This window comes from Mercenaria mercenaria, chromosome 7, assembly GCF_021730395.1.
Source record: "Mercenaria mercenaria strain notata chromosome 7, MADL_Memer_1, whole genome shotgun sequence".
In the NCBI taxonomy this organism is placed as follows: Eukaryota; Metazoa; Mollusca; class Bivalvia; order Venerida; family Veneridae; genus Mercenaria; species Mercenaria mercenaria.
In genome coordinates, this window is record NC_069367.1 from 36,811,873 (window position 1) to 36,837,810 (window position 25,938).

A 25,938-nucleotide genomic window follows, 5' to 3' on the forward strand; every position below is an offset into this window, starting at 1 on the left:
TTACAATGCCTTGATCAGAAATCCGGAGAAACTTGGTAAGCTGAAGAGAGGTTGTACGTATAACCACTCGCCCACTGTTCTGTGCTGCACAAACACGTTGTCCCCCGCCGTTAGTTTAACAACGAACGCCTTGGAGTTACAGTCGGCGTAAGCGTCATCTCCCGCAATGACCTTGCCAAGATTGGCGTGATTAACATCTATATCTAACACTATATAGTGATTGTCTTTGGAGCATGCGGTAACGGAAAACTGGTAAAGTCCATCAACTGAAGCAACAAACATACCATTGAGTGGGTTATATGCATTGCCAATATTGGTTTTCACGTCATCGAAGTAAATGTGGTGATTTGTGCCGTGTTCGTGGGTCGTCAAATATGCCATAAACGCCACGGTATTTGTCTGCTTCGCTGAAATATATATTTACATATGTGTGTTACCTAACAGAAACGAAAAACAATAAAGCCTGTTTTTATTCTTTCTAAAGAGATGTTTATAAAATTGATGTTGCTTAATTCAAAGTATACACGAACTCCATATGTTTTTTTTAGAATAAAGGGTGGCCATGATGGCCTTATATCGCTCACATGAGTTAAGTTGCTTGCTTGAACAAATTTCTTTGCTAAAGCTTAAAATACAAGAAAGTAGGTCAGTAGGTCATATTCATGGTCACTGAAAGCCAGTTTTAAAGCTGGTGTGCAAAACTGTACATGTCATCCAAATTTCAAGGCTGTATCTTAAAAAAAAACAAGACAGTAGGGCAGCAGGTCAAGGTCACAGGCAAATGACATCATCAATCTGACTAAAGTACATCGCTTAGGATCTGAAAACGAGCTATTGATAGCCTCGTTCTGACGGCCCTTCCGCCAGCCAATCAGAAGCTAACTTACAACATTCTGCAAGCTTTAAAAAGCCTTTTTGGATATGTACAATTTTTATGTCGAAAAATGTCAGATAGCCGGTTTGCTCAGTCGGTAGGGAACTTGCTTTGTAAGCGAGAGGTCCTGGGCTCGAGCCCTGGATTGACTGCAAATTTTTCTTACTATTTGACATTCAAACAAGTTGTCTGTTTCAAATAAAAATAGATTTGCGAAAATAAAAATAGCAATATTGGAAATTAATCCAAAATATACAGAAGACGAATGTGAATGCGTCGTTCTCAGATCTTCGTTTAGAAGATCAAGTACTTTAGTCAGATTGGTGACATCATATTACTTGGGGTCATCAGGTAATTATAATGAAACAGTCTTGGAAATAGGATCTGGTAGTTTTTTTAAGTATTTTTCCTATATAACTCATATAATAACTAAGTGACCCCGGGGCGGGGCCACTTTTAACCCTAGGGGCATAATCTGAACAATTTTGATAGAGGACTACTAGGCAATGCATCATATCAAATATCAAAAGCCTAGGTCTTGTGTTTTCAGACAAGAAGATTTTTAAAATATAAAATTGGGATCCCCAGGGCAGGGCCTCTTTTCACCCCAGGGGTACAATTTGAACAATTTTGGTTGAGGACCATAAGACAATGTTACAAACCAAATATCAAAGGCCTATGTCTTGTGGTTTCAGATAAAAAGATTTTTAAACTTTTTTTCCCATATAAGTCTATGTAAAAATTCGGACCCCCGGGGCTGAGCCATATTTGATCCTAGGGGGATAATTTGAACAATCTTGATAGAGGACCACTAGATGATGCTACATACCAAATATCAAAGCCCTAGGCCATTGGTTTTGTACAAGAAGATTTTCAAAGTTTTCCCTATATAAGTCTATATAACCATGTGACCCCCGGGGCGGGGCCATATTTAACCCAAGGGGGATAATTTGAACAATTTTGGTAGAGGACCACTAGGTGATGCTACACACCAGATATCAAAGCCCTAAGCCCTGTGATTTTGGACAAGAAGATTTTTAAATATTTTCCTTTCGGTTGCCATGGCAATTAGAGTTCTGCATAGAATTCAATTCATCAAAATTTTGAAAGGGGGCCATCCAAGGATCATTCCTGTGAAGTTTGGTGTAATTATGCCAAGTAGTTTTCAAGGAGAAGATTTTTTTAGAAGATGTTGACGGACACACGACACACGACGGACATTGAGCGGTCACAAAAGCTCACCATGAGCCTTTGGCTCAGGTGAGCTAAAAAAGTAATTGAAGCACCGACGCATAATCGTATCTTGCATGTAATTCACACGTTTTTGGTGTAAACAAGTCATATAGCTGTGTATTTTGTGTTTAAAATAACTTCACAATCGCAAGACTCTATCAGTTACATTTTCCCCATTTATTTGCATTTTTGTCAACAGTATTTCAGATAGGTAACCGCTGAGTTATATCAAACAGTAATGTTTTGAATTCTGACCAGCAACTTCCTGCCACAACATATGACACCAGACGTATCGTCTCCTGTATCATTTTAATGGAGAATATTCGCCTCATTCTGGGAATGAAATTGCGACTTCTAGCAAGGAAGTATGGTACTCTGCCTATTGAGTTGTGCAGACAGGCCAAAGGACAGCAGTAGTATCGTGTAAATCTGTTTACCTTGTTGCGTTTTAAGCAATGCTACATCCTGCTTTAGCACTTGTATTGTGTTATTGCTTGCAGCATTTGCCTTTAGTGTAGCGACTTCTGTCTCCAGTGCATTTAGCTTGTTAACCAACGTACAGAAGTTGTCTTCGACTAAAATCCTTTTCAGGATAGAGCTCTTTCCAGTAAATAACAGCTGCAGTATGAAAATGGTCCGAAAAGGCAAATTCAATGTCATGATACTTGAAACAATATTTTCGACTAAAGAGTGTCAAAAAACGACGAATATTTAGCGAAATGATGCACCTACTAACTTACCAGCTGATAAGAAAAGTATGACCAATGGTAAACTGTATGTCAAATAGATAACATTTTGTTATGATTAATATGTCACGTTAAGAATTATGCTTATATAACTGACTTTTGTCGATGATTAAGTACATCAAAAGTACCAAGTTCCGAAATGAATTGATCAATATTTTCTAAATCGATAACTGGGGATTGGCAAAATCTGTCTCCATTGGGACAATGAGTACTATTTGTCATACACATGGAGCGAGATCGTTTGAACTTTGAGTAACCTTATACCGGATGGACATTATAGTGGCAAATATGCGTACAGTTGACAGACTTTCAGCAAGTATGAAACTACTGCCATTAGTTCAGTGCCATGATACAAAATATACTCAACATCCTTTGTTGCTTCAAACCTGGTGTTTTATTAACCTTGACAGACGTGAATGAAAATAAGACACACTGTTTTAATGATTATTGTGTTATAATAAAATGAAACAACGATACCAGTCAGAAGTAAACTCATTTAGCCATAACGGCTGAAATTAGATAAACCTTAAAATTCACATAATCAGTAAATTCTAAATGAAAGAATAATACTTTGAACGTATTGAATTGTTTTCTTCGTTTTGTTGAATTGAGACACCCTTCAATATTTTCAAAATCAACGTGTAAATTTTATATAAGGCGTGTGACGTCACTAATGACATCACATTAATTGATGATGTGGCGTAAAAATACACCAATGTCGAAAAGTTTTGAATTTTACTCAGCCTAACGAAATCGAAATATGTATTATTTTATAACTTAAGTAAAAATACTCAACATAGAATGGATTATTTTGTTGGTGACGGTAGAACTTATTACATGTATAAACAGCAAGCAGACTAGATATGCTAAATAATAGAGAGGTAGCAACATCATACATTTTTTTTTTTTGGGGGGGGGGGGGGGGGGGGGGGATTTAACATCGCACCGACACATGATAGGTCATATGGCGACTTTCCAGCTTTTAATGGTGGAGGAAGACCCCAGGTGCTCCTCCGTGCATTATTTCATCACCAGCGGGTACCTGGGTAGAACCACCGACCTTCCGTAAGCCAGCTGGATGGCTTCCTCACATTAAGAATTCAACGCCCCGAGTGAGGCTCGAACCCACATCGATGAGGGGCAAGTGATTTGAAGTCAGCGACCTTAACCACTCGGCCACGGAGGCCCCCTCATGCATACTTGTACGCAGACATCTGGCATCATTTGACTTTCGGTGTGGTAATAATGTTACCAGTATAACAAATAAGTCCTGGGCATTTTAAGTGCAAATTTTCACAATACTGGTGAAATACCATTTCAGGTGTATACTAAACTACTGTAATTCTGTAGTATGGTCAATAATTTGGTACGGAGCCTCAACATGTGGTACTAAAACCTTTTCATGCACAGAAGCTGTACATAACTGTGCAATACTTGTATTTCTTGGGACATGCAAATATGCACCTAATGTAGCAGTTTTAAGAAATATGGGTTGGAATCTACCTTTTGTGGTCCAAATGAAAAAAAGAGTTATATCTCTATTGATATTTCTTTCTCTAATGGATGTTGATGGAATGAATTTTAAGATTTTTGATTATTGTAAGCAGAAACCTGGTAGACTATAAAACTGGCCGACAGAGTAATTAGTATTTCGAATGACTATAATTGTACTATTTTTTTATACAAGCACTCCCTTATCAAAAACGTTTGTATTGATAAGTTAACAAAATTATGTATAAGGAAGTTTGAACAGTGCTGGACTGAGAACATAAATTCTAAACCTGGTAATAGAAGGGTAAAGGAATTTTAAAATGTCTTTCGGTACATAACCATACCTTGGTTCAAACACAGATACGGTGTAGAGCCAATTCGCCAGATACGAAAAATTATTATTAGATAATAGAGTATGTCCTTTCTGTGTCAATGAAAATGTAATGGAAAACAAAAAGCATGTTTTATTGTACTGTAGAGAATATTACAGTATAAAGAATTATTTGGACAGTAAATCAACTCAATAATTTGTAACTTGCTTAAAGTTATGAAGTGCCATGCAATACCGAAATGCAAAGGTGTGCTTTGAGGGACACTAAATAGTGTATGAAATAAAATTCATGCCATGCAATTTCAATATGCACATGTGTGTTTTAGGGCCACTGAGTATTTCATGAAATTGTCATGGCTTTAAGACATTGAAGGCTTTGTTATTAAAAAATAAAATAGTTAGACACTGATCAGATTTAAGAACTGTTTCATTCAAAAGCCGTACCAACTCCTCTGCTACTTTGGTAATTTGAACGCTCATTTGTCATTTCAAAGAGATGACGTTCTTACTAAAGCACTCTTGTTTCACGTTAGTTTGGACATTTTATTGAAGACTCGAAATTTTAAACCGAACATTTCGAAATAAGAACCGAGGAAAAACAGAACTAATGTATCAAACTATAAAAAGAAACGTTTTTGTCAAGTATTGTCTTTCTAAACGGCAATATTTACGTGTGTCGCACCATTTTCTCATCTGCATTAATATCTTTCATAGGAGACACAGCGTCTAAATGTTGATAGACAGGATGTCTGTTTGAATAAAGTAATTAAACATTAGAAACAACTTGATCGATTCCTTCTTGAAATCATTATTTTTGATGAATTATTAACTATACGGGTAAATACCATCGCATTTTATTTCGAAAAAGTTATCAACTCGCTTAAAACCTCGAAGTGATCTCGGGAACTATCATAGTTAAGGAGTTGGGAGATACACCATCGGAAAGAAACTTTTTGTTGCTTGCGTATAAATGTCATTTACCTAACATTTTCCGTTAAGTTTAGCTCCGTGGCCGCCATTTTATCTGTGTTACGCATCATTTTGGGTCACGTGTCCTCCCACACGGAGTTCTATGTTTGTTACATGCTTCTAAGCGTGAATATGTTTGCTTTCTTTGCTTTAACTTGTTCGGCGTTTGTTATAATTGCGAAACTTAGTCTTGTCTTCAGTGTTTAGGGACATACTATAACATCATTCAAGCTGATCATACTAATGTCGAAGGAACGCTCTTTTATTTAAAAAAAACTCTTTTCATGTTGGATGTCATGAGAATAAGTCAATAACACATGTTTTACAAATAACGTATTTTTTTGTAGACAGCTGAATAAGCTTATGAACATTTCGTCACACCATACAATCTTCCTGTTAGTTTAGGGGTGTAATTATAGTCTGCATTGATTTTAATAGAAAATGCTACCCCAAAATGGTCGCCATACTTTGAAACACCCCTAGCAGTTTCGGTTGTCTAAGTAGTTGCGTAGATTTAGCAAGAAAGATATTGTAGGAAAACAGAAAACAACTTACAGAAGCGAAATTGTTCCGTATAAATTTCTCAAAATATATTTAATTATAATGCAGCTCAATAATTGACCAATAAAATAACTTCAAACTACAACTCACTTGACGTATTTTTCGTTTAAAGTCTAGTTACATTCTAAAATTTGTATTACATTTGCTATCGGCATTTTCGCAGCGGTTGAGCGTTCTGAAGCCTTTTTCTACTGCTGTAATTCGTATCTTCCTAGTAGTAAATTTACCATGATCTACATAAGTTTCTTTATGAATAATAGGGAATTTAGTTACTTGTATTCAACCTACTTCAGCTACAGACTTGCAGTGAGGATGATCAATTTAACCGGTAGGTACAGGCTAATAAAAACGGTAAGACAGTTGCAGTCTTAGCATCAATATTTGTAACGAAACATAAAACTGGAATAGTTGTCAAGTGTGACATCTGTAGTTAATACTTTTTCATAATTTTATGTTAAGTACACATCTACAGTTTAGAATATGTGAAATAAATCCATAAAATATCATTTGGGACCATTTTGTCATGGCTTGTCACATATGTAAACACGATTTTTCTGTATAAAATGTGTTTATAATGTTACTATATAAGTGTTCTATTTATTTTTGTGCTCCTCTGTCAATCGTTTTGATCGCGAAAAAATGTTCATTAAGTCAAATTAGGGGAGTGGTGGTCTAGTAAATAAGGTGCCGGCCGCTCAATGCATTAGTTGTGGGTTCGAGCCCCGCTGGGGTCACGACATGACTTCTCATATGACACCAGTACTGGTTTTTCCATGAAGCGGACTCGAGAGTGGCTACAATAAGCTTGAAGCTTTCATCACAATCGTGTTAAATAAATAAATATAAAGTAATTAGTATAAACTATAAACTAAGTCAAATATTTTGTAAAGTATATACATGTATATAAGCTATAAATAATATAATAAAACAAATATGATAGAAATAGCAAATGTATTCGATGTAAGCAAAAATCTAGCATATTCGTACATGGCAGGTGTTGCGGTGTCATTCTTTTGCAACATTTTAAACTTGATTAAAGTAATCAAGTTTCTTCGGTCAAAGGAAGGAGCACCTATGTTTCTTTGATAAGAAGGCCAGTAAAATTAGGTACACCGTAGGCAGCATTCGCATACAGCCACTCTCCAGTTGTTGTATGCGTGACAAAGACATCGTCTCCTTGGGCAAGCTGAACAAGGAAAACTTTTGAATTGCAAGCTGCTGCCCATCCGTTGCCAGCAATGACTTTTCCGAGGACTGTGTCCTTCACATTTAGTTCTAGCACGATATAGTGCTGGGATACTGAACATGCAGTGACAGAAAACTGGTAAAGTCCATCAACAGGGGCTATAAAAACACCATGACGAGGGTTATATGCGTTGCCAATATTGGTTTTCACGTCATCAAAGAGGATGTGGTGATTTGTGCCGCGTTCGTGGGTCGTCAAATATGCCATAAACGCCACAGTATTTGTCTGCTTGGCTGAAATATAAATTAATATATTTGTGTTACCTAAATAAAAAGAAAAAAACGGAGAGCGTAATTTTATTCTTTCCAAAGAATGGTTAATAAAATTAATGTTGTTGACTTCAATCCTATGGCTTTTTCAGCTTCAAGGTGGGGTGGGGGGTGGGGGTGGCATTTAATCGATTCGGTTTGAAAACAACGTAATAGAAACACCGACGCAAAATCGTATCTTGCACACATTTTTACGTATAGCTGTGTATTTTGTATATAAAGTAACTTTACAATGGCAAGAATCTATCGTGCAATGAAATGTAGTTATATATGATTAAATCGATTAGCAGTTATTTGGTAACAAGAATTACCTAACTTTGATAAATGATACATCTGGATCATTATGATGCATTAGTACACACTGATTTTTCCCATTTATTTCCCATTTATATCAACAGTGTTTCAGTTAGGTAACTGCTGATGGTTACATTAAACAGTTATTTTTTTAATTCCTTAGCAGTCAAATCTTTGTTTATTCAAGTGACAAACAACTTCCTGCATCAACATAAATTATGACTCCAGACGTATCGTCTCCTGTATAACATTAATGGAGAATATTCGCCTCATTCTGGGAATGAACTTTCGACTTCTAGAAAGGAAGAATTGTGCTGTTCATATCGAATTATGCGGACAGGCCAAAGTATAGCAGTAGTATCGAGTAAATCTGTTTTACCTTGTTGCATTTTAAGCAATGCTACATCCTGCTTTAGTGCTTGTATTGTGTTATTGTTGGCAGCATTTGCCTTTAGTGTAGCGACTTCTTTCTCCAGTGCATCTAGCTTGTTAACCAAAGTATAGAAGTTGTCATCTACTAAAATCCTTTTCCGGATAGAGCCTTTGCAAGTAAATAACAATTGCAATATGAAAATGGTCCGAAAAAGCAAATTTATTATCATGATAGTTGAAACAATATTTCCGACTGAAGAGTGTCAAAAACGACGAATATTTAGCTAAAAGATGTACCTATTAACTTACCAGGTGATAAGAAAAGTATGACAAACTCTAAACTGTACGTCAAATAGATAACATCTTGCTATGATAAATATGCCATGTTAAGACGAATGCAAATATTACTGACAATGTGTTTGTCATCAAAAGTACAAATTCAGAAAAGAATTGACCAATATTTTCTGAGTGATAACTTGGTAATTGTTAAAGCAATTTTGTATTAAAAAGACCTTGCAAAGAAAAAAAGTTCCATTTTTTGGAAAGGAACTCATAGTTCATAACAAATTCAATTCTAAAAGAGTCTGTATATTAAAATAAAAGGTGAGCAACCGCTTACACAAAAATTCGTTACTGTTCATGAACTTTAGAAGAAATCAAACAATTATCAAAACTACCAAGACTATACTTAATAAAATTAATGAAGCCAAAAGTGACTGGTTATACATAACCCCGATCAAGAATGTTACACATGTAAGAAGTAAATTAATGGGGTCAAGATACAAAAATAAACCTGTATTGGCCACTGATGCTTTCGAAGCTAGAGTAAAAGAGAAATTGAAAATCAAAAATAATAATATCATATTATTTAACATTGTGCTGTACAATACGATAATATATTTGGAAAAGTATCCATTTAAAAACACGTATTGGCAAAATTCGGAATAAAGTTGTTGCATTGGCTAATATTGCATTTACTGTATCCAACATCAAAATATATTAAGACATTTAGACGGTCACTTGGTACAAAATTAAAGCGAATCGCTGCTTGGAAGAGAAAAATAGATACCGAATAACTTGTTTTAATGTACGTTGACACGCAAACGGATCCATTGTTATTCTTTATTTTAACATGTAAATGCGTCATCATGGAGCGAGGTCATTTGGATCCGGGCATAATAGTGACAAGTAAACGTACAGTTGACAGACTTTTGTTCAAAGATGATAGTGTTATAATAAAACATAACAACGGTTACAGCTGGAAGTATAAACTCATTAAGCCATAACGGTTGGAAAAATATATTAAGAGAATCATATTATCAACATATTATGTCATATCATCACCATCAACACATGATCATCATCATGATCATCATCATCATACCATCATTATGTTATCACATCAACAGCATATCATCATCAGGTCACCATAATATTATACCGTCAAAATATCATGATCATCATTGAATTAAATCATATCACCATCATCATCATCATCATCATTATCACCATCATCATCTTATAATCATCACCATACAATCATTATTAAGAACATTATCATCATCATCATAATCATATCGTCATCATATCTTATCATATTCTATCTTTATCATTATCATTATCATCATCATCATCATAATCATCTTAACGTCTTCATGAGCATATTGCATTATCATCATCATAATAAGCCAGTAACCCGGCATGTTCACAGAAGTGGAATTCTGAATAAATAGCGGGGACCTCCGTGGCTAAGTGGTTAAGACCGCTGACTTCAAAATACTGGCCCTCACCGATGTGGGTTCAAGCCTCACTCGGGGCGTTGAATTTTTGACGTGAGGAAGCCATCCAGTTGGCTTACGGAATATCGGTGGTTCTACCAAGGTACGCGCTCGTAATGAAATAATTAATGCACGGAGGGGCACCTGGGGTCTTCTTCCCCCCATCAAAGCTGGAAAGTCGCCATATGACCTATAATTCTGTCGATGTGACGTTATACCCAACAAAACAAACAAACGAACTGAATGAATAGCTTTATAAAAGCCGAACAACCAAAGTCTTCCTTTTCTGTCTTGCGAAACACAATTTGCAGCTTATAACAAAATAGAATTCATATATTTATCTGCGTTTTTCATCTCAACTATTTTCTCCTCACAATACCTTCTATCCAATGTAACAGCTGAATTTCCACACCACGAGTTTGTAGATATCTAAATACCTGAATAATGATACATGGAGAAGTAGGAAGAACTGACCAGCTGGTTGTTTCCCGTATTAGGTATTTATCTACATGTCTTAATAATAGACAGTGATAGGAGAAGAATCTAACTAGTTGGTTCCCTCTTCCTTTTTGTGAGCTGATACTAAAAGAGTAAAACCAGCAGGGGAGGAAGGGTGAGGACTGTTTGGTTGATTTTTCCCCGAGGAAGAAATATATCGTTTTATTCTCGCGGAAAAACTGACTGAGGATAATCTGGGCTTTTACACCGTAAACCAGAGCAGTGCGAAAGATAACACAAGTAGTTATTACTATAGGCTAGTCCGTTAGATCAACTTGCTCATTGTGATTTGAACCGCTACGCTCAAATGCGCACTTGAATTTCGTTTTCTTCCGGGTGCAATGTTTCACTCTGATTACGGGCTACCGGTAATAATTCGTTTTATAATAATTATACTCAAACTGTATAACTTTCATACATTTTCTTTATATACGGAAGGAAAGTATTAAACACACGTCTTGAATACGAATGGAATGTGTTTTTTTGTGAGTTGGACGTGCTTTTTACGGAAGGCAGTGTATCAAAGTAATCAAGTAATTTGAGGTCAGGATCAGACGAATTTGAATTAAAACATAACTATGTATACTTCAGATAAAATACAAAAATGTGTTTCAGTTGGATATATTTGTCCATATTTGATCTACATATTTATTTCTCTCTGTGTGTATGGGAGTTATTTAAGTGAAAGTTCCGCTTTATTCACTTTAGTTCAGGACAGATATGACGGAAATGGAACGGTGTGGATCAGGGAGGAAATATCAGGTTATTTAGGAACAATGAAACGATCGATATCCCTAATCAACAGTACTATAAAGAACTGTCCAATCTCGTTTCAAGGTCAGTAGCTAAAAAGTTTTATTTTAAATGTCCTTTCCTTCAGTCAAAGAGTCGGCGTATTAAATACTGCAGTTGTTTTTATGTGGCCTAAGACCATAGTTATTTATACTATATGTTCTTTGTAGACATTGACCACTATTGCAATTTTGCCTGCATTCCAAAACCCCTTAAAACTACTTGTACTCAATCGAACTATTCAAGAGAAAAATATTCACAGTTGGTTCCCTTTAACTAGTATATATAATATATTGTGTGATGCTGGGATCCAGCTATCACTGTAATTAAACCAAATCGTCCATAAGTGACTCAAATTCTACTTTTTACAACAATTCAACAATAATTATAGCAATGATAGCATGAAAAGGAGTCAAGCACTATCTTTACTTTTGTGTTACGTTATCAATATATCAAATAAACAAACTATTCTGACAATTTCATATCTCTGGTATTTCACTCAAAATTTCATCAATATTCACCATCAAACAGAGTCTTTAAATCTACAGTATTCTATGGCCATGACTGCATAGCACAATATTATTTGTCCGTATAATATAGATTTGTGATTTGTTGGATTTAACGTCGCACCGACACATGATAGGTCATATGGCGACTTTCCAGCTTTAATGGTGGAGGAAGACCCCAGGTGCCCCTCCGTGCATTATTTCATCACGAGCGGGCAGCTGCCGTATAATATAGAAGTCAGTAACCATTGTTAGTGCTGCGTTATAAAACACACTAAAGAACCGACTACATTTTTGCTGACAAAATATTAACGAAATATATTTTATATACTACAGGTCAGTTTCAAGGACAGCGATGTTTTTGTACTTCTAATAATGGAATGGTCTGGTATTCAGGTAACGTCTGCAAATATTGCATGGTTCAATAGAATTTATATCGGTTAATAATACATTCAGAGATGATAAATAATGTACCGCTTTCATAGCCGTGATAATAAGCGTGCGTTAAAACGTAAAGAAAACGACATGTAAGAAGTGCGTTACAACGTAAGTTACGTCTCAACGATAACATGTAAGAACATCTCAACGACAACCGGATCAGCGTCTCTCCATGTGAGCCCACTGATCATATTTTCATGTGTAATAATTTCATTCATGGCATTTATTTATATTGAAATTAAAGAGTTAAATTTTCAAACTGTTTGACTTCTTATGTTAAGCTGATCATTTAGTTATTTTCCAGAAAAAAGTAAGGTAATAAATTTTAATGAAAGAAATTATAGACAGTCATTGCTGATTGAAATGCAATGTCAGTATTATTTCACGGTTAATGTTTAATGGAGAAAGGCTTTTCATTTCATACCAATAACAGTTTCAGATTGGAAATTATATTTCTAATATAATATCTCTTGTTACAATAATACTCTTACTTCTCTTTACATCTATTTTGTACACAACAGATATGCATACAGACAAACTTTGGACACTTAGTGCGAGTATACCCATTTATTTCAGACATCAGTTTCTTGACTGCTCATGTTTTATATGTAGAACTGGTTGGTAAAGATGTTGGTTTTAATTGGAGAAACCTGACACCGGCTTTCTACACTGGGTTTGTCAATGCAAGTTTCACAGCATTCGTTTCCGTGGTATTTATCTTGCTGGCGTTTAAACGAAGTATGTACTACTTTCATGCTAGCTTTAGTAAGAAGAAAGTCTGTGGGGAAGATCTGAAAAGTAAAACGAATAAAATTGGAGTGATTGAATGTTATTATCGCAGTGTGTCTCTCCATCCTCAGAGCAAAAGAACATCTGGGAATTTCTAGTTCAGTGTTTTGCACACATGCTGCATATATTGAAAATTTATTGCACAGAGCATCTATATTATTCTTCAAAGTACATTTTAAAATTACTTAATTTAAAAGCACATTTACTTAATAAACACTTTTAGCTCTTTGACTTTATCTTTTCAGAAAGATTTAATGTCGAAGAAAATGGTTTCGTTTACGTGAAATAGGAACATTCGAAATCAGAAAACACTGTTGCTCGTTGTCATGGAATCCATTACGCTGATAGTCAAAGTATATCCGTGAGCGACCAATCGTTGTCTTTGTATCGTCATGTTGACAACGATTTTGTTGTAACTGAGCTACGACGAATGGCTGAAACACTTTGGAATCCAGATGTAGTCAGTATTGGTCGCAATGGTCGAGAACTTCAACATTCGTCAATAAATATTACCAAAATAGCATCAATAGGTAATGCATCGGCATTTCAGTCCTACCTGAAGAAAAAGAGGCAAATTGAAAATTTTGCCTCCGGTTTTGGCATGAAGCTTTTCTCCAGAAAGCTTTTCTGGAGTGGGTCCTATTTATACAAAAATGTTTTTAAAACATGATTCTTGTCTTGGAAAAGTTGTTAACAGTAGTATTAATGAATATTACATGTTTCATGGAACTCCTGTCGACAATCTTGAAGAAATTGAAAGAAATGGAATTGATGTAAATATGTCACGAAATGGAATGTTAGGAAGGGGAATTTACTTTACCGAGGATTCTGTCAAAGCCGACCAATACACAGGTAATATACACATACTTTCAAAAATGTATCAATATTTTAACCTTCAAAATTTCAGGAAATATCTTTGATCGTAGTTTTTTTCTCAAATTCACAAATAGCTCTTCGTTTAATTGACGAATAAGAGAGTTAAGTAGTTCCTTTAAGGTTGTATTGTAGAATGAGTAAAATTAGCACGGTAAAGAAATTGAATATATGAGGTAGACTGTGATTATTTGACAAATACTGAATGTAATGCCTTACAAAGGCTCTCGGTTATGTATTGAAGCAGAGACCAAGACTTTTCGTAAAATCGGTATAGAACTGAAACATTAAAAGTATCCTTCTTTTAGTTTGACCATTGATTATAGATTTTATCATTTCAAATGTTTAAATTACATTTATTTTCACTGTTGGCACAAATAATTCACATTGCACCGGTTAAGCATTTAACCTAATCCATTTCTTGTCTAACGTCTTTTACATTGTATGAACTATGAATGTACAGCTCCAGGATCATTACGTGATAGCTCCAGACATGGTACGGAAATATTTTCTGAACTACTTTCTACTTAAGATTATGTTTTATCTTTCAGGTAAAAGGCGTGACGGGGAAGACGAACTGTGTTGCATATTAGTGTGTAGGGTGTTGCTAGGAGACAGTGTGATAATAAAACGTAACGTTAAAGGTCATACAGTTACTTCTACAGCAATCTCTGCTCCATGTAAAACATGTTTAAAACCTGAACCTGACTGCTGCTGCTTCAGCGGATCAACAAAATTTGATTCCGTAATATTTCAGGGAATGCTTTTCAGAGATTTCGTTGTTTATGAAACGCATTCATGCTTTCCCGAATTTGCGATAATGTACAAAAGAGTAAATTAATATTAACACACTTGGTATTATAGAAAAATATATTGCATATTTCGCAAGTCATTTTTACTTGTACATCCTTTGGACAACTGTAATATGCTTAAACGTAATATCGATTTTGGTACCTTCACGCTTCCGTAGAAACATATTTATTGCCTATTGAACAGTTGCTTTATAACAATGTATTTTTATCATTAGAGAGTTAGTTTTACTTATACTGTCGGGAAATGTGTTCATTACATTATAAATACATACCTTTGTGTGCATTCCTAATACTTGGCAATACAGAAGCGCTTGCAATGTAGAAATATCAACAAAAATATTAGATTCAAGTTGAGATATGCATATAGCACTGTAGTCAGCTTACAATACACACTATTACATGACTCATTAACTTGTGCTATCGACCGGTCTATAGTTCAACACAGCTTTGCAGGACTATAAACAAAAAATGGGAGGAAAATGTTTTGAAATTTATTTCTGATGTCTTGTAACAATTTTAAGCGTATTAAATGACTTGCCTGTCAATAGTAAAAACTATTTACTGAGGTCCTAATAAATGTATAAATTGCCTGGTGACTTATAGGCCCATTGGGCCGGGTGTGTTTAATTGTTAAATATTGTATGTAATTATGTTTATATGCTCACACAGGTCACGTTAATAAACAAATTTCTTATCTTATCTTATCTTATACTTCAAACCAAATATAACTTACATACTACTTATTTCTATATGTTATTCTTAACTGCAAAGAAAAACAAAAATGTCAATATCGTAACGCAGTCGTAACTTTCCTAACAAGTTCAAATATTCATATATTGTTTTGTATATAATGCGCACACTGAATTATACTGTGATAGATGTTCTTTGATTTAATAGTTTTCTGAGTAATGTTACAATTCGCTGACATGGTTAGATGAATATTTAAAGCAAAGAATAAAATGCTAAATTGTTACAAATTTGGTAATAATTATTACCATTTGTTTGTTTTTAACACAAAACATATCAACGTCTTATCCAGTCCCATTTTTTTATTATATCACATAACATTGTATCTATAGAAGTTATAGGAAGAGAAGTTGGATTTTCTTGGAATAATATAGCCTACGTTGTCTACAAAGGGCGTGCTAAAGCACCTTTTCTCTGTCAAGTTTTGGCTGTAATTTCATATCTATCTATAAGAGAAGTAACTGTACAGCTTTGTCTGAGGTACAGTTTTAGTTTTTGATGCTCATTCATATTCCTTAAAACAAAATACCTGGTAATCGGTAATTAAATTCATTAGAAATGAAATCTTACATAACGACAAAATATGAGGAAAGAGAACAAAATCAACAGCGGTTTGCATTTTTCCTTCTACCTAAAAAGGGTAGAAAACAAGGCTTTGGTGGAGTTGGGTCTCTTGTGCAAAATGGTGTTATACTTGATTTTGATATCTCTATTTCAAACGACAATGTTGTTAAAGATATTGTTAAAAATGAAACATTTGATGCATTGTTTAGTTTTCCTTGTTTATGCTATTTACCACCTGGAAAAAGTCGTCTTGCTACTCACATGTTATTCTTTTTTATTTATTTATTTATTTATTTATTTTTTTTTTTTTGGATTTAACGTCGCACCGACACATGATAGGTCATATGGCGACTTTCCAGCTTTAATGGTGGAGGAAGACCCCAGGTGCCCCTCCGTGCATTATTTCATCACGAGCGGGCACCTGGGTAGAACCACCGACCTTCCGTAAGCCAGCTGGATGGCTTCCTCACTATTCTTTTTTATGATACACTTCTGATTTTAAAGCAAACGTCAGTGGTGATCACTCAATAGTTTCCTACCGATTGTAATATATGTATGCTTCATGACAGTAATACTGCACACGCTGATTTTAGATCAGTTATAAACAAGTAAAATTTTGATGCAGAGCATGGGAACCAGCCAAGGTTATTTCCAAACATAACAACAGGTCATATATAATACAAACCCCGGAAGGTACAGAATACCGCAGGAACCGCAAATTAATAAACATATCACACCACAGCCCATCCCACTTCTGACACCATGTTTTGGTATCGACAGATACCCAATTTATGAATATATAAAACACAACACGTGTTACTTGTACCGCATGTATTATCCGACTAAAGCTTCTATATAGAGGGAAGTGCGCCAGAATTATAAACATCATTACGCATGCGCAATACATGAATATTCAACATGTAACATTATCCACTTAAGTATCTTAACAGGACAAAACTGCTTGTTAGTGCCCACTACTGCCATCCACATATTCACTTACGTTAACTAAGTATCTTGATTTTTGTCAGTTAGTCCGTTATGATTGGAAATATCCCGTAATCTTCCCCTATCATAAAGGGGCATAACAATTATGCAAATTTACCACTCCAAATCCTAACTATCGGCACAAACCATTAGGGGTGGTAGGGGATAAGGTGGATATACACTCATTAATTCTGTCACAGGGTGAGAAAAATGTGAAGCCAGACCAAGACTCGAACCCGGGGCCTCGGAATAACATTCCGATAATCTACAGACTGAGCTAACCAACCGCCTACACATTTTCTCGCCGTTTCAATATTCAAGTTCTATATTGTGACATATTTCCCCACCATTTTGAAATTCGTCCTCGAATTTCAGGGGGTACTTAATTAATAAAACAATTACAGGCTTCGGTGACTAACCAATGTAATGCCGTCAATGCCCCACGTTGGGTGTCAAACGTCACAGGATGAGAAAAATGTGCAGCCAGACCGGGGCTCGAATCCGGGGCCTCGGAATACCGTTCGAATGCTGTACCGACTGAGCTACCCGGCCACTTATACATTTTCTCCCCGCCCTATACCATGACAATTCCGTATAGGGGACGAAAAGTCTAACCGTCAATCGCTAATTTGGGTACGAATATTAACTGGATATCAAGAAAACTTTCACAGAACACAAATGTACCATTAGATTGTAAGCAAGTAACAAAAATGAAGTCAATTAATTTACAAATTTGTATTTGATAAAACAGGTTGAGATATTTTGATATTTTTGTATTATTGCATTATTTGATTGTGCTGTAATTTTCGCATTAACTGCTATTGTTTTCCTAAACGTGTGTGAAAAGATACTAGCAAACATTTAAGTAAGTGTTACGTTAGAAGGTGTGTTAAGTATAAAAGATGAGAAAAGTTGAAGCAATGTTTACAGGATACATCCCAATTAAATGTACAGCCGATAAAAAATCAAAACAAGACATACGAGTATGGCCTGGTGTTTTGATTCTGAATATACTAATGTAATAACACGGCAGCAGAAATTCTTTTAAAACATTGTTTACGTATTGTCGAGTTGCCTGTTGAATTACTAGTGAAGGAATGAACCGGCTTTAAATATAAAATGGCCACACCCGTGAACTGCTCGTGCGTGAAATATTGATTAATCATGGTACGTTATATCGTATAGACAGGATTGAAATTATAAAGGAATAAGCAGAAAATGTAGACTTGTGCACCTACTAAAACAACATAAATTTATTTCATAAGAGAACATAAATACCTCAGCGTACAGCATTAAAAGATACTTTCAACTATGCATAGAAAAGCTGGAAGTACGATCTGTACCGTGACAGATGCTTTGTTCTTGCGTGTCGGACAAGACTTTTCCGTGTTTTTGGCTGGTGCTGGAAAACCTCGTCTTACACCCTGGGAAAAATAGTTTTTTAAAAGTATTTGTTTTATTTCATTTACTAATTAGAGAATACGGTGTGCAAGAAAACGATTCTATCACTGATTGAAGATGCGAATGGAAATATCTGGCTCTTGGGTAACTGTATTGCGGTAATTCGACAAAGTTTTGTTGCCGCACAATCAGTTACCTTTGAGCCAGATAGTTCAATTCTCATCTTCAACAAGTTCCCAGATACCAGGATCATGCAACGGTACTTTACGGAATTAGTAGAATTAGGTTCCAACATACCAGGTATATTAAGGATATATGGTCTCATGAAGGAGAGAGGGTTTTCAAATAGGAACATTTTATCCAACATTTCACTTATATAACAATACTAAATATCTTGGTGAGGAAAAAAAAAAAAGATTTATGTAGTAAAACTGAATTTTTAGGTGAAATTACGCAAATGAATTGGTATACTGTATGATGTATATTCATCTATGTGTCAAGTTTTTATTCTATATATCATCATTTATTATAAAAATAAGACAAAATGGTACCAGAATACTTTGCACTTTTGTTCGGTGTCTGTTATGTTTTCAAATGATCGATTTTGTTAAATAATTATAAAAAAAGACATTAAACGTCTTTTTACACAATCCCTACATGTTCATATTTTATCCCCACTTATTAGTTTAACAGTCCTCATATTTTAACTACTTATTTTTAAAGCTTGCGTCTGAATTATGATTTTTACATTTAAAAGTTATAAATTATATGCCTTAAGAAATAAGTATCTTTTCTTTCGTGTCAGCGCATGAATACAAACGAAAATAGTGCTAGTTTATACTGCCTGTTCACACAGTGTGACATTACTTCCGCTATCTGTATGAATATCATTACATTAACGGTGAGGTAATATACACTTTAGTGGACCTGTTAAACGAAATCACTTGTCTTTATTTTATGTCAGTTTTATACATAATTTATGAATTTAAAATAGGATGTTTGTGACTACATATTGCTATATATAGGTTGAGGTCGGATATATTTATCAGTGTGTTATATAACAGGAAGAGAGTCATGTATATTTAATTAAGGATGACAATTTCGCATAAGAAGAAACGTATTTTTATAAGTTATATCTTATTCATTTTCTGCTACACTTTTGTATCTTTATTGATATTTGATATGTACGGTGGTTTCCATTATAAAGATGGAGTTCCTTCTAGTAGACCATATGACACAGAAATCGGTATGTTTTCCTTTCATGAACATTTGTATGATGAAAACGGAAAGTTACAAGCATACAAAGAAATATCTGGATACATCATGGAAATACGAATTTATATGTGTACCATCAACATTAATAAAGAAACTTGTTTAATCTCGTATCGTGGTAAGTGCAGTTTTCTTCTTTTATATGACTGCCATTTTATGTAACACAGACTATAATGGGCTCTGCATTTGCATAATCGAAATTATGTCTGGGATTCCAGGCCGTTTAATTCCTGACAATACCGGCACCAGGGCGTTTATTGTAGTAATAGAACAATGCTTTACATGAGGAATGAATGGTGAAAATCTGTTAATAATTGTTTTGGTGGCAAACCTTGTAATTTAGCCGCGCCATGAGAAAACCAACATAGTGGCTTTGAAAGCGACCAGCATGGATCCAGACCAGCCTGCGCATCCGCGCCAGTCTGGTCAGGATCCATGCTGTTTTCGCTTTCAAAGCCTATTGCAATTAGAGAAACCGTTAGCGAACAACATGGATCGTGACCAAACTGCGCGGATTCGCAGGCTGATCTGGATCCATGCTGGTCGCAAAAGCCACTATGTTGGTTTTCCCATGGCGCGGTTCAAATATGTTTTCAGATTGGGCAATTTACCAGCTAAGATGCTTATTTGTTTTATTCTTTGGCCATTTCACTATTTCCCCGATAAAACCAAACGCTTCTTCCAATTTGCCATGTCCGTGTTCAATTAATATAATACTTTCTTTTTTCTTTTTTTTTCAGATTATCCAGCCACCATGAAATTTGTATATATTGCCTTGTTTTGGCATTTGCTAATATCTCTCTTCATTTACACACCAATTTCTGTTTTACCTCCTTTTTCAACGAAGCGAATATGCAATTTGAAAGAACAGACACTGGATATTATAACAGTTTCTTTGTTCGCTTTTACATGTAAGTACGCTGTAGTGTAATAATACTCTAGCTTCTAGTCGAAATTATCTGATATTTGATCTTTATGTTAAATTTATATTGTTTGACATTGAAGTCATCCTAAAGTCATTATTAATTTACATCAAACTATCTGATATAACATGAAAACGTTCTAGTTCAGAATATGTTATTACACGCAAAAAAATAATAATTAAAAAAAGGACAGATGTGTCTGAGCCACCTGTTAAGCACTCTCTTTCAGCCGTCGTTCCGTATTTTATTCCGCTATCAGTTAATCATTTATATTGTATTGTGCTTTTATTTGATAAAAATACATTATCGTCATTAACGCATTAGTTATCATATTTCTATTGGCGTTAACATCGCCACATGATTTATAACTGTGTCGGTGCGGCGTTAAACTCAACAAAAAAATCAACATGTTTTGTCTGTAATTTGCAACAAAGAGTGGATTGTTGTTAGTGTTATAACGGTTATGACAGTATAGTAGAAAATAGTATTTTGTATCACAGTGTGGGGAAGAAGCTGTAACGAGTATATCTCTGTTTTATATGAAAATGACAGATATAATAAAATTCATAATTTGAGAATTTAAGAATTTGACACCTATAATAGAAAACAAGAGACTGGGAAACTACGAAAATCAGGGATTACAAACAGCGATTCATTTTATCAGTTTTCTTCGTAAATATAAAACGGGCCATATATAAGACTTAATGTATTTAAGAAAAAATGTCCTGAAAATAACCCCAACAAATATATTCGAAAATGCATCAGAGTTATCGTTCATTTAATTGTCACTAGCCTAATAATAGTTTATAAGTTTAAAAAGTTCCTATGCTTTATTTCATGCATTTAACAATCTTTTAAATTGGTCAGATTCTTAAACGTTACCTAAAGCGATATACTGAAATCTGGCATACATCTAAAATGAACTTAAGACATATTATAATTTCTTCCATTTCACGACAACAACCCATTTCTATATTTTGTTCTTTTCAGGTGTATTTCATGTTTTGGGATACATAATGTACGTGCAAGTGATAGGAAACGAAATAGGATTTTCATGGCAGGATCTGACACGAGTTGTCTACTTTGGGCTTGCAAATGCTAGTTTTAGTCCAGTGGTTGTAGTGCTTTTAATTCTGTTGTATAAAAGACGTAAGTGAGAAATTCACTACCTGAACCAATGTTCCCATAAAAAATATTCGAATGTGACATTTTTTTCTGGCGAAAAACGCATACAAATACTTGATATCACCTGATTTTGCGCAACAAAGACTAGATTACAAGAACGAAGCGAATGTCGCAACTGCAGCAAAAATATCGGTTTCCTTTGTATTTATTCTAATTCAATACTGACAAGAAAAAATATTTCCTTATATGTCCTGAAATCTAGAAAAATATGGTTGGTAGTTAACCTTAAGCCTGCTAAATTTCTAAAATGGACTGATCAATTATTCAATTTGGGCAATACCACTGAAAATTTACTGACTGAATAGCGAACAGTGCGGACCATGACCAGCCTGCACGGACGTGCGGGCTGATCTTGGTCGGCACAGGTCGCAAAGGCATAATAACCTGCCTCCAGCAGGCTAAAGGTTAATGATCTAGCGGTAAAAAGATACTAATGCTAACACTATTGTGTAGATTAAAACGTAATGGAATATCTATATATTGAAAAAAGGATAATAATTATGTTGAAAATCTTTTATTTTCTAGTGAATAAATTAGTCTGATTTGAAATGGAAACTATTTATCTATATTTCAAAATTTAAATGATTTCTGTTATCAATCTTAAATTCCACAGGGATGTGCATAAAAGTTATAACCAAAACATTTCATTTACATAAATTTGAAAATGTAGTTCTGAAACGATTTCAAACAAAATATACATCATCTGAAATTTGAAAACATGTGTTCTTCTTTCAGGCATGCATTCGAATGAAAACGGTTTGGTATACGTGAAGTATAAAAAGATTAAATCAACAGCAAATAATAATCCTTCCCAGACGGCAGAGCAAAATGCAAGCATTCAGAGACCCTCGCGATCCCAGAGTTCAGAAAAAATCTATCGTCCTCCAGACACACAAAGTGTTGCTGGTGATATTCGAAATTTAGTTGAAAAACTTTGGAAACCAGCAAAAGTTGGTATTGGACGTGATGCAAAAGGACTTTATCATTCATCAATTGATATCACAGACATAACATTAATCGGTAACGACAGTGTGTTTCAGCTCTACTCAAAGAAAAAGAAGATGATTGAACAGTTTGCAGCTTCTGTTGGTGGAAAACTAAATCCTCCAGAGACATATGCTACTGTAACCAGTCCTATCCAGACAGCTGGGTTTGGGACTTTAGTACAGGTTCTTAACTGTGGAATCAATGAGTATTATTTATTTCACGGAACACCAATTGCCAATCTTGAATCAATTGAACGGTATGGATTTTTCATGGAAAAATACAAACATTCAATGTTAGGGAAAGGGATTTATTTCACTGAGGATCCCGTCAAAGCCGACCAGTATACAGGTAATATATACAGTATACAAGTTTGTTCAGAGGGTAACTTTGTACTTTATAAATAGAATGTAGTCAACTTGTTCGAAATATCATATTTAACTTAGATATTTTGTTTTCAATATATTTAATGAATAACCATTGTTTTTTTATAGCTTTTATTATCACCATGTGTGACAACGTCTCGGCCAAGGGCCTTTATCAAGTCACATGCATTCGTTTTATATTACATACTTTGTAATCTAAGCCTTTTGTATTGGAATAAGTCTTGATAAAGGCCCTAAGCCGAAACGTTGCCGCAAAGAGAGATTATAAAAGCTATTTTGATTTAGTTAGTTAGAATGTTTGCTAACAGATTTGAAAGCTTGAAAAGGTTGTCGTTTCTGTTTAATTGTAAATATTCAAAAGACAAAATAATTTAAAATAAATCTGTCTTACAGGGAAAGGAGATGATGTTAAAGACCCACTATGTTGTATGATACTATGCAGAGTGCTGATAGGAGATGGTGTTATACAGAGACGTAATGTGAAAAACCCTACAATGACGTCAAATGCTACATCCGCCCCGTGTAAAACATGTTTAAAACCAAAACCAGACTGCCAGTGTAGAAAAGCTACAAAATTTGACTCTGTGATATTTGATGGGTTGTTATTTAGAGAGTTCGTTGTTTATGAAACTTGTTCATGCTTTCCTGAATTTGCTATATTATACAAGAGAGTAAAAAGTAACGTCTATCCTATGATAATTGGGTAAATTAATTATTTCTTATTTTTCTTAATCGCATCTATATAGCATTCTTTTCACGTATATATACACTTTCAAAGCGCGCTTTACATTAATTATAGATCTAAAAGTCTCATGACTATTTTGTTGAAAAAAAAATGCAGCCATTCAAAACAGGATAGTCGAAAACATATATCAACCATGACTTACATACATGTAAAATACTGTTTTACACTTTTATATTCACATCGCTAGAAATGTGTTCTAAAGACTTTTAAATGTAGCTAGTGTATCAGAACCTCTTATATGTAGACATGGGGGTATTTTCATTTTGTAAAAATATTGACTGTGATATTTGATAGGTTGCTATTCAGAGAGTTAGACAATAGAACTTGCTCATGCTTTCCATAATTTGTTGTAACTCTATCATAAAAATAACGACTTCCCTATGCTAATTGGGCAGATGCATTATTATTAATATTATCATTAACAGGGATATCAGAATACATATATAGTAATTTTACTATTTTCATGTATATGTACACGTTCAAAGTGCTTTACAGAATATATTTTAAAACAATCCAGTTGTTACACATCACGATTTGAGTCTTCAGAACAAATGACAGTGTGTCTTGTGATGTTTTCCTTCCCCTGCGGCCTGTACATCGGATCATGTCTCTAATACAGACTTAGGAATGAATATTAAATTCTCACAATGTAGGGATAACGAATGTTTTCTTCGGGTTATAACATCTGCAGAATCCCGAAGGCTTGGCTGGTTCCAGGTAGGGCGAGGTTACCAACGGCACCTGAAGGATTCAGCAGAAGTTATAACACAAAATGAATAAACGTTAACGCTATTCTAGCATAAAACGTGCAAATAGTTAAACATAAATACATTGTCAATCAACGTCATTAAATGGCCATGGAATGCACGGGGATGTCAACGTCATTCAATGACGTTAGTGTTAAGATCTGGGACCCTAATTCATTTATGCTTTGGCTAGGAAAGCATTTATGTGAAAGTCTGTGTTGTCAGCGTGTGAGCGCAAGAACTCTGTTAAAACACGTTTACTTTCCTGTTAAAACATCCTTGTTTTAAGAACTGCTTCAGTGCTTCGGATTCTCTTGCTCAAGTATGTCAGCATTAGTTGAGAATACCGAAATAATAATCAACCAAATCTGTAACAGAAGTTTTCGTGCATATTAGCTAGGGGTTCATTTTTAACTTTTGAACATGACTCGATTAATTTCAATTTTATGAAAAATAAGAGTTTGTTTAAACTTGTTATCCCATAAATGTTTCGTTTTCTTCATTTAAAAAAACAAATGTCAAGTGTATGAAGCTTTTATGCTATCTAAGATGATTTGAAACTTTCGAAAAGGACAAACGGGATCAACGTTTTCTCATATATTATAATTAAAACAGAATTATCAAATATTAAGAATTAGCAGTTTTACTAGATGTTTCAGTTGTTTCTTGCGAAGGCTATTCTTAGCTTAAATGATAAAATTTTGTCCTAAAAATACAATATAAACGTCGTAGCTACTGCGGAGAACTTTATGTTGCGACAACGGTAATGTATGAATCTTCGTCGTTACGGGTAATAGTTTATGCTGGCAATTTTTCTTTATTTCCAAGCCCTGGTTCAATGGCATTGATCTTTATAAACAATATGGCGGACGACCTATTTGCTTTAAGTCACAACGTCATTAGCCGTAGCATCTTAAATGTTATGAAAGACATTATCACAGTGATTAGCAGTCTTTCATGAACTGGTGCTAATAGAGAAAAGTCGTTTATATTATCTTGCTTCCATTCTACGTCATTTGGAGGTATATATACTCCTTCTTGCTTCCATCAACCTTCTTCTAGCATCCTGGCTTTTTCTTTTCTTCTTTTGAGCTTTCCTATCAGCACATTTGCACCCATTGAGTGGCGT

General features: G+C 34.7%; 3 protein-coding genes and 1 long non-coding RNA gene across 4 annotated transcripts; 2 read left to right on the forward strand and 2 right to left on the reverse strand.

Annotated features, from left to right (window-relative positions):
* Positions 1 to 2,829, reverse strand: LOC123555490 (heavy metal-binding protein HIP-like). Its single transcript, XM_045346100.2, has 2 exons — positions 2,545 to 2,829; positions 1 to 407 (listed from the first exon to the last, which is right to left on the reverse strand). The coding sequence occupies exons 1-2, from the start codon at positions 2,765 to 2,767 to the stop codon at positions 1 to 3; spliced, it is 630 nt and encodes a 209-aa protein (XP_045202035.2). The 5' UTR covers positions 2,768 to 2,829.
* Positions 2,830 to 6,492: 3,663 nt separating this feature from the next.
* Positions 6,493 to 8,669, reverse strand: LOC123555489 (heavy metal-binding protein HIP-like). Its single transcript, XM_045346099.2, has 2 exons — positions 8,394 to 8,669; positions 6,493 to 7,684 (listed from the first exon to the last, which is right to left on the reverse strand). The coding sequence occupies exons 1-2, from the start codon at positions 8,614 to 8,616 to the stop codon at positions 7,278 to 7,280; spliced, it is 630 nt and encodes a 209-aa protein (XP_045202034.2). The 5' UTR covers positions 8,617 to 8,669; the 3' UTR covers positions 6,493 to 7,277.
* A 4,245-nt stretch (positions 8,670 to 12,914) lies between these two features.
* LOC123554393 (uncharacterized) lies at positions 12,915 to 15,569 on the forward strand. Its single transcript, XR_008371925.1, has 3 exons — positions 12,915 to 13,136; positions 13,433 to 14,039; positions 14,612 to 15,569. It is a non-coding gene; the product is annotated as an uncharacterized LOC123554393 (long non-coding RNA).
* Positions 15,570 to 17,380: 1,811 nt separating this feature from the next.
* LOC123554390 (uncharacterized) lies at positions 17,381 to 24,681 on the forward strand. The gene is made up of 5 exons (XM_045344505.2): positions 17,381 to 19,958; positions 20,581 to 20,751; positions 21,754 to 21,912; positions 22,684 to 23,283; positions 23,712 to 24,681. Exons 1-5 carry the CDS (start codon positions 19,661 to 19,663, stop codon positions 24,023 to 24,025), a joined length of 1,542 nt encoding a protein of 513 aa, XP_045200440.2. The 5' UTR covers positions 17,381 to 19,660; the 3' UTR covers positions 24,026 to 24,681.
* Positions 24,682 to 25,938: the final 1,257 nt, after the last annotated feature.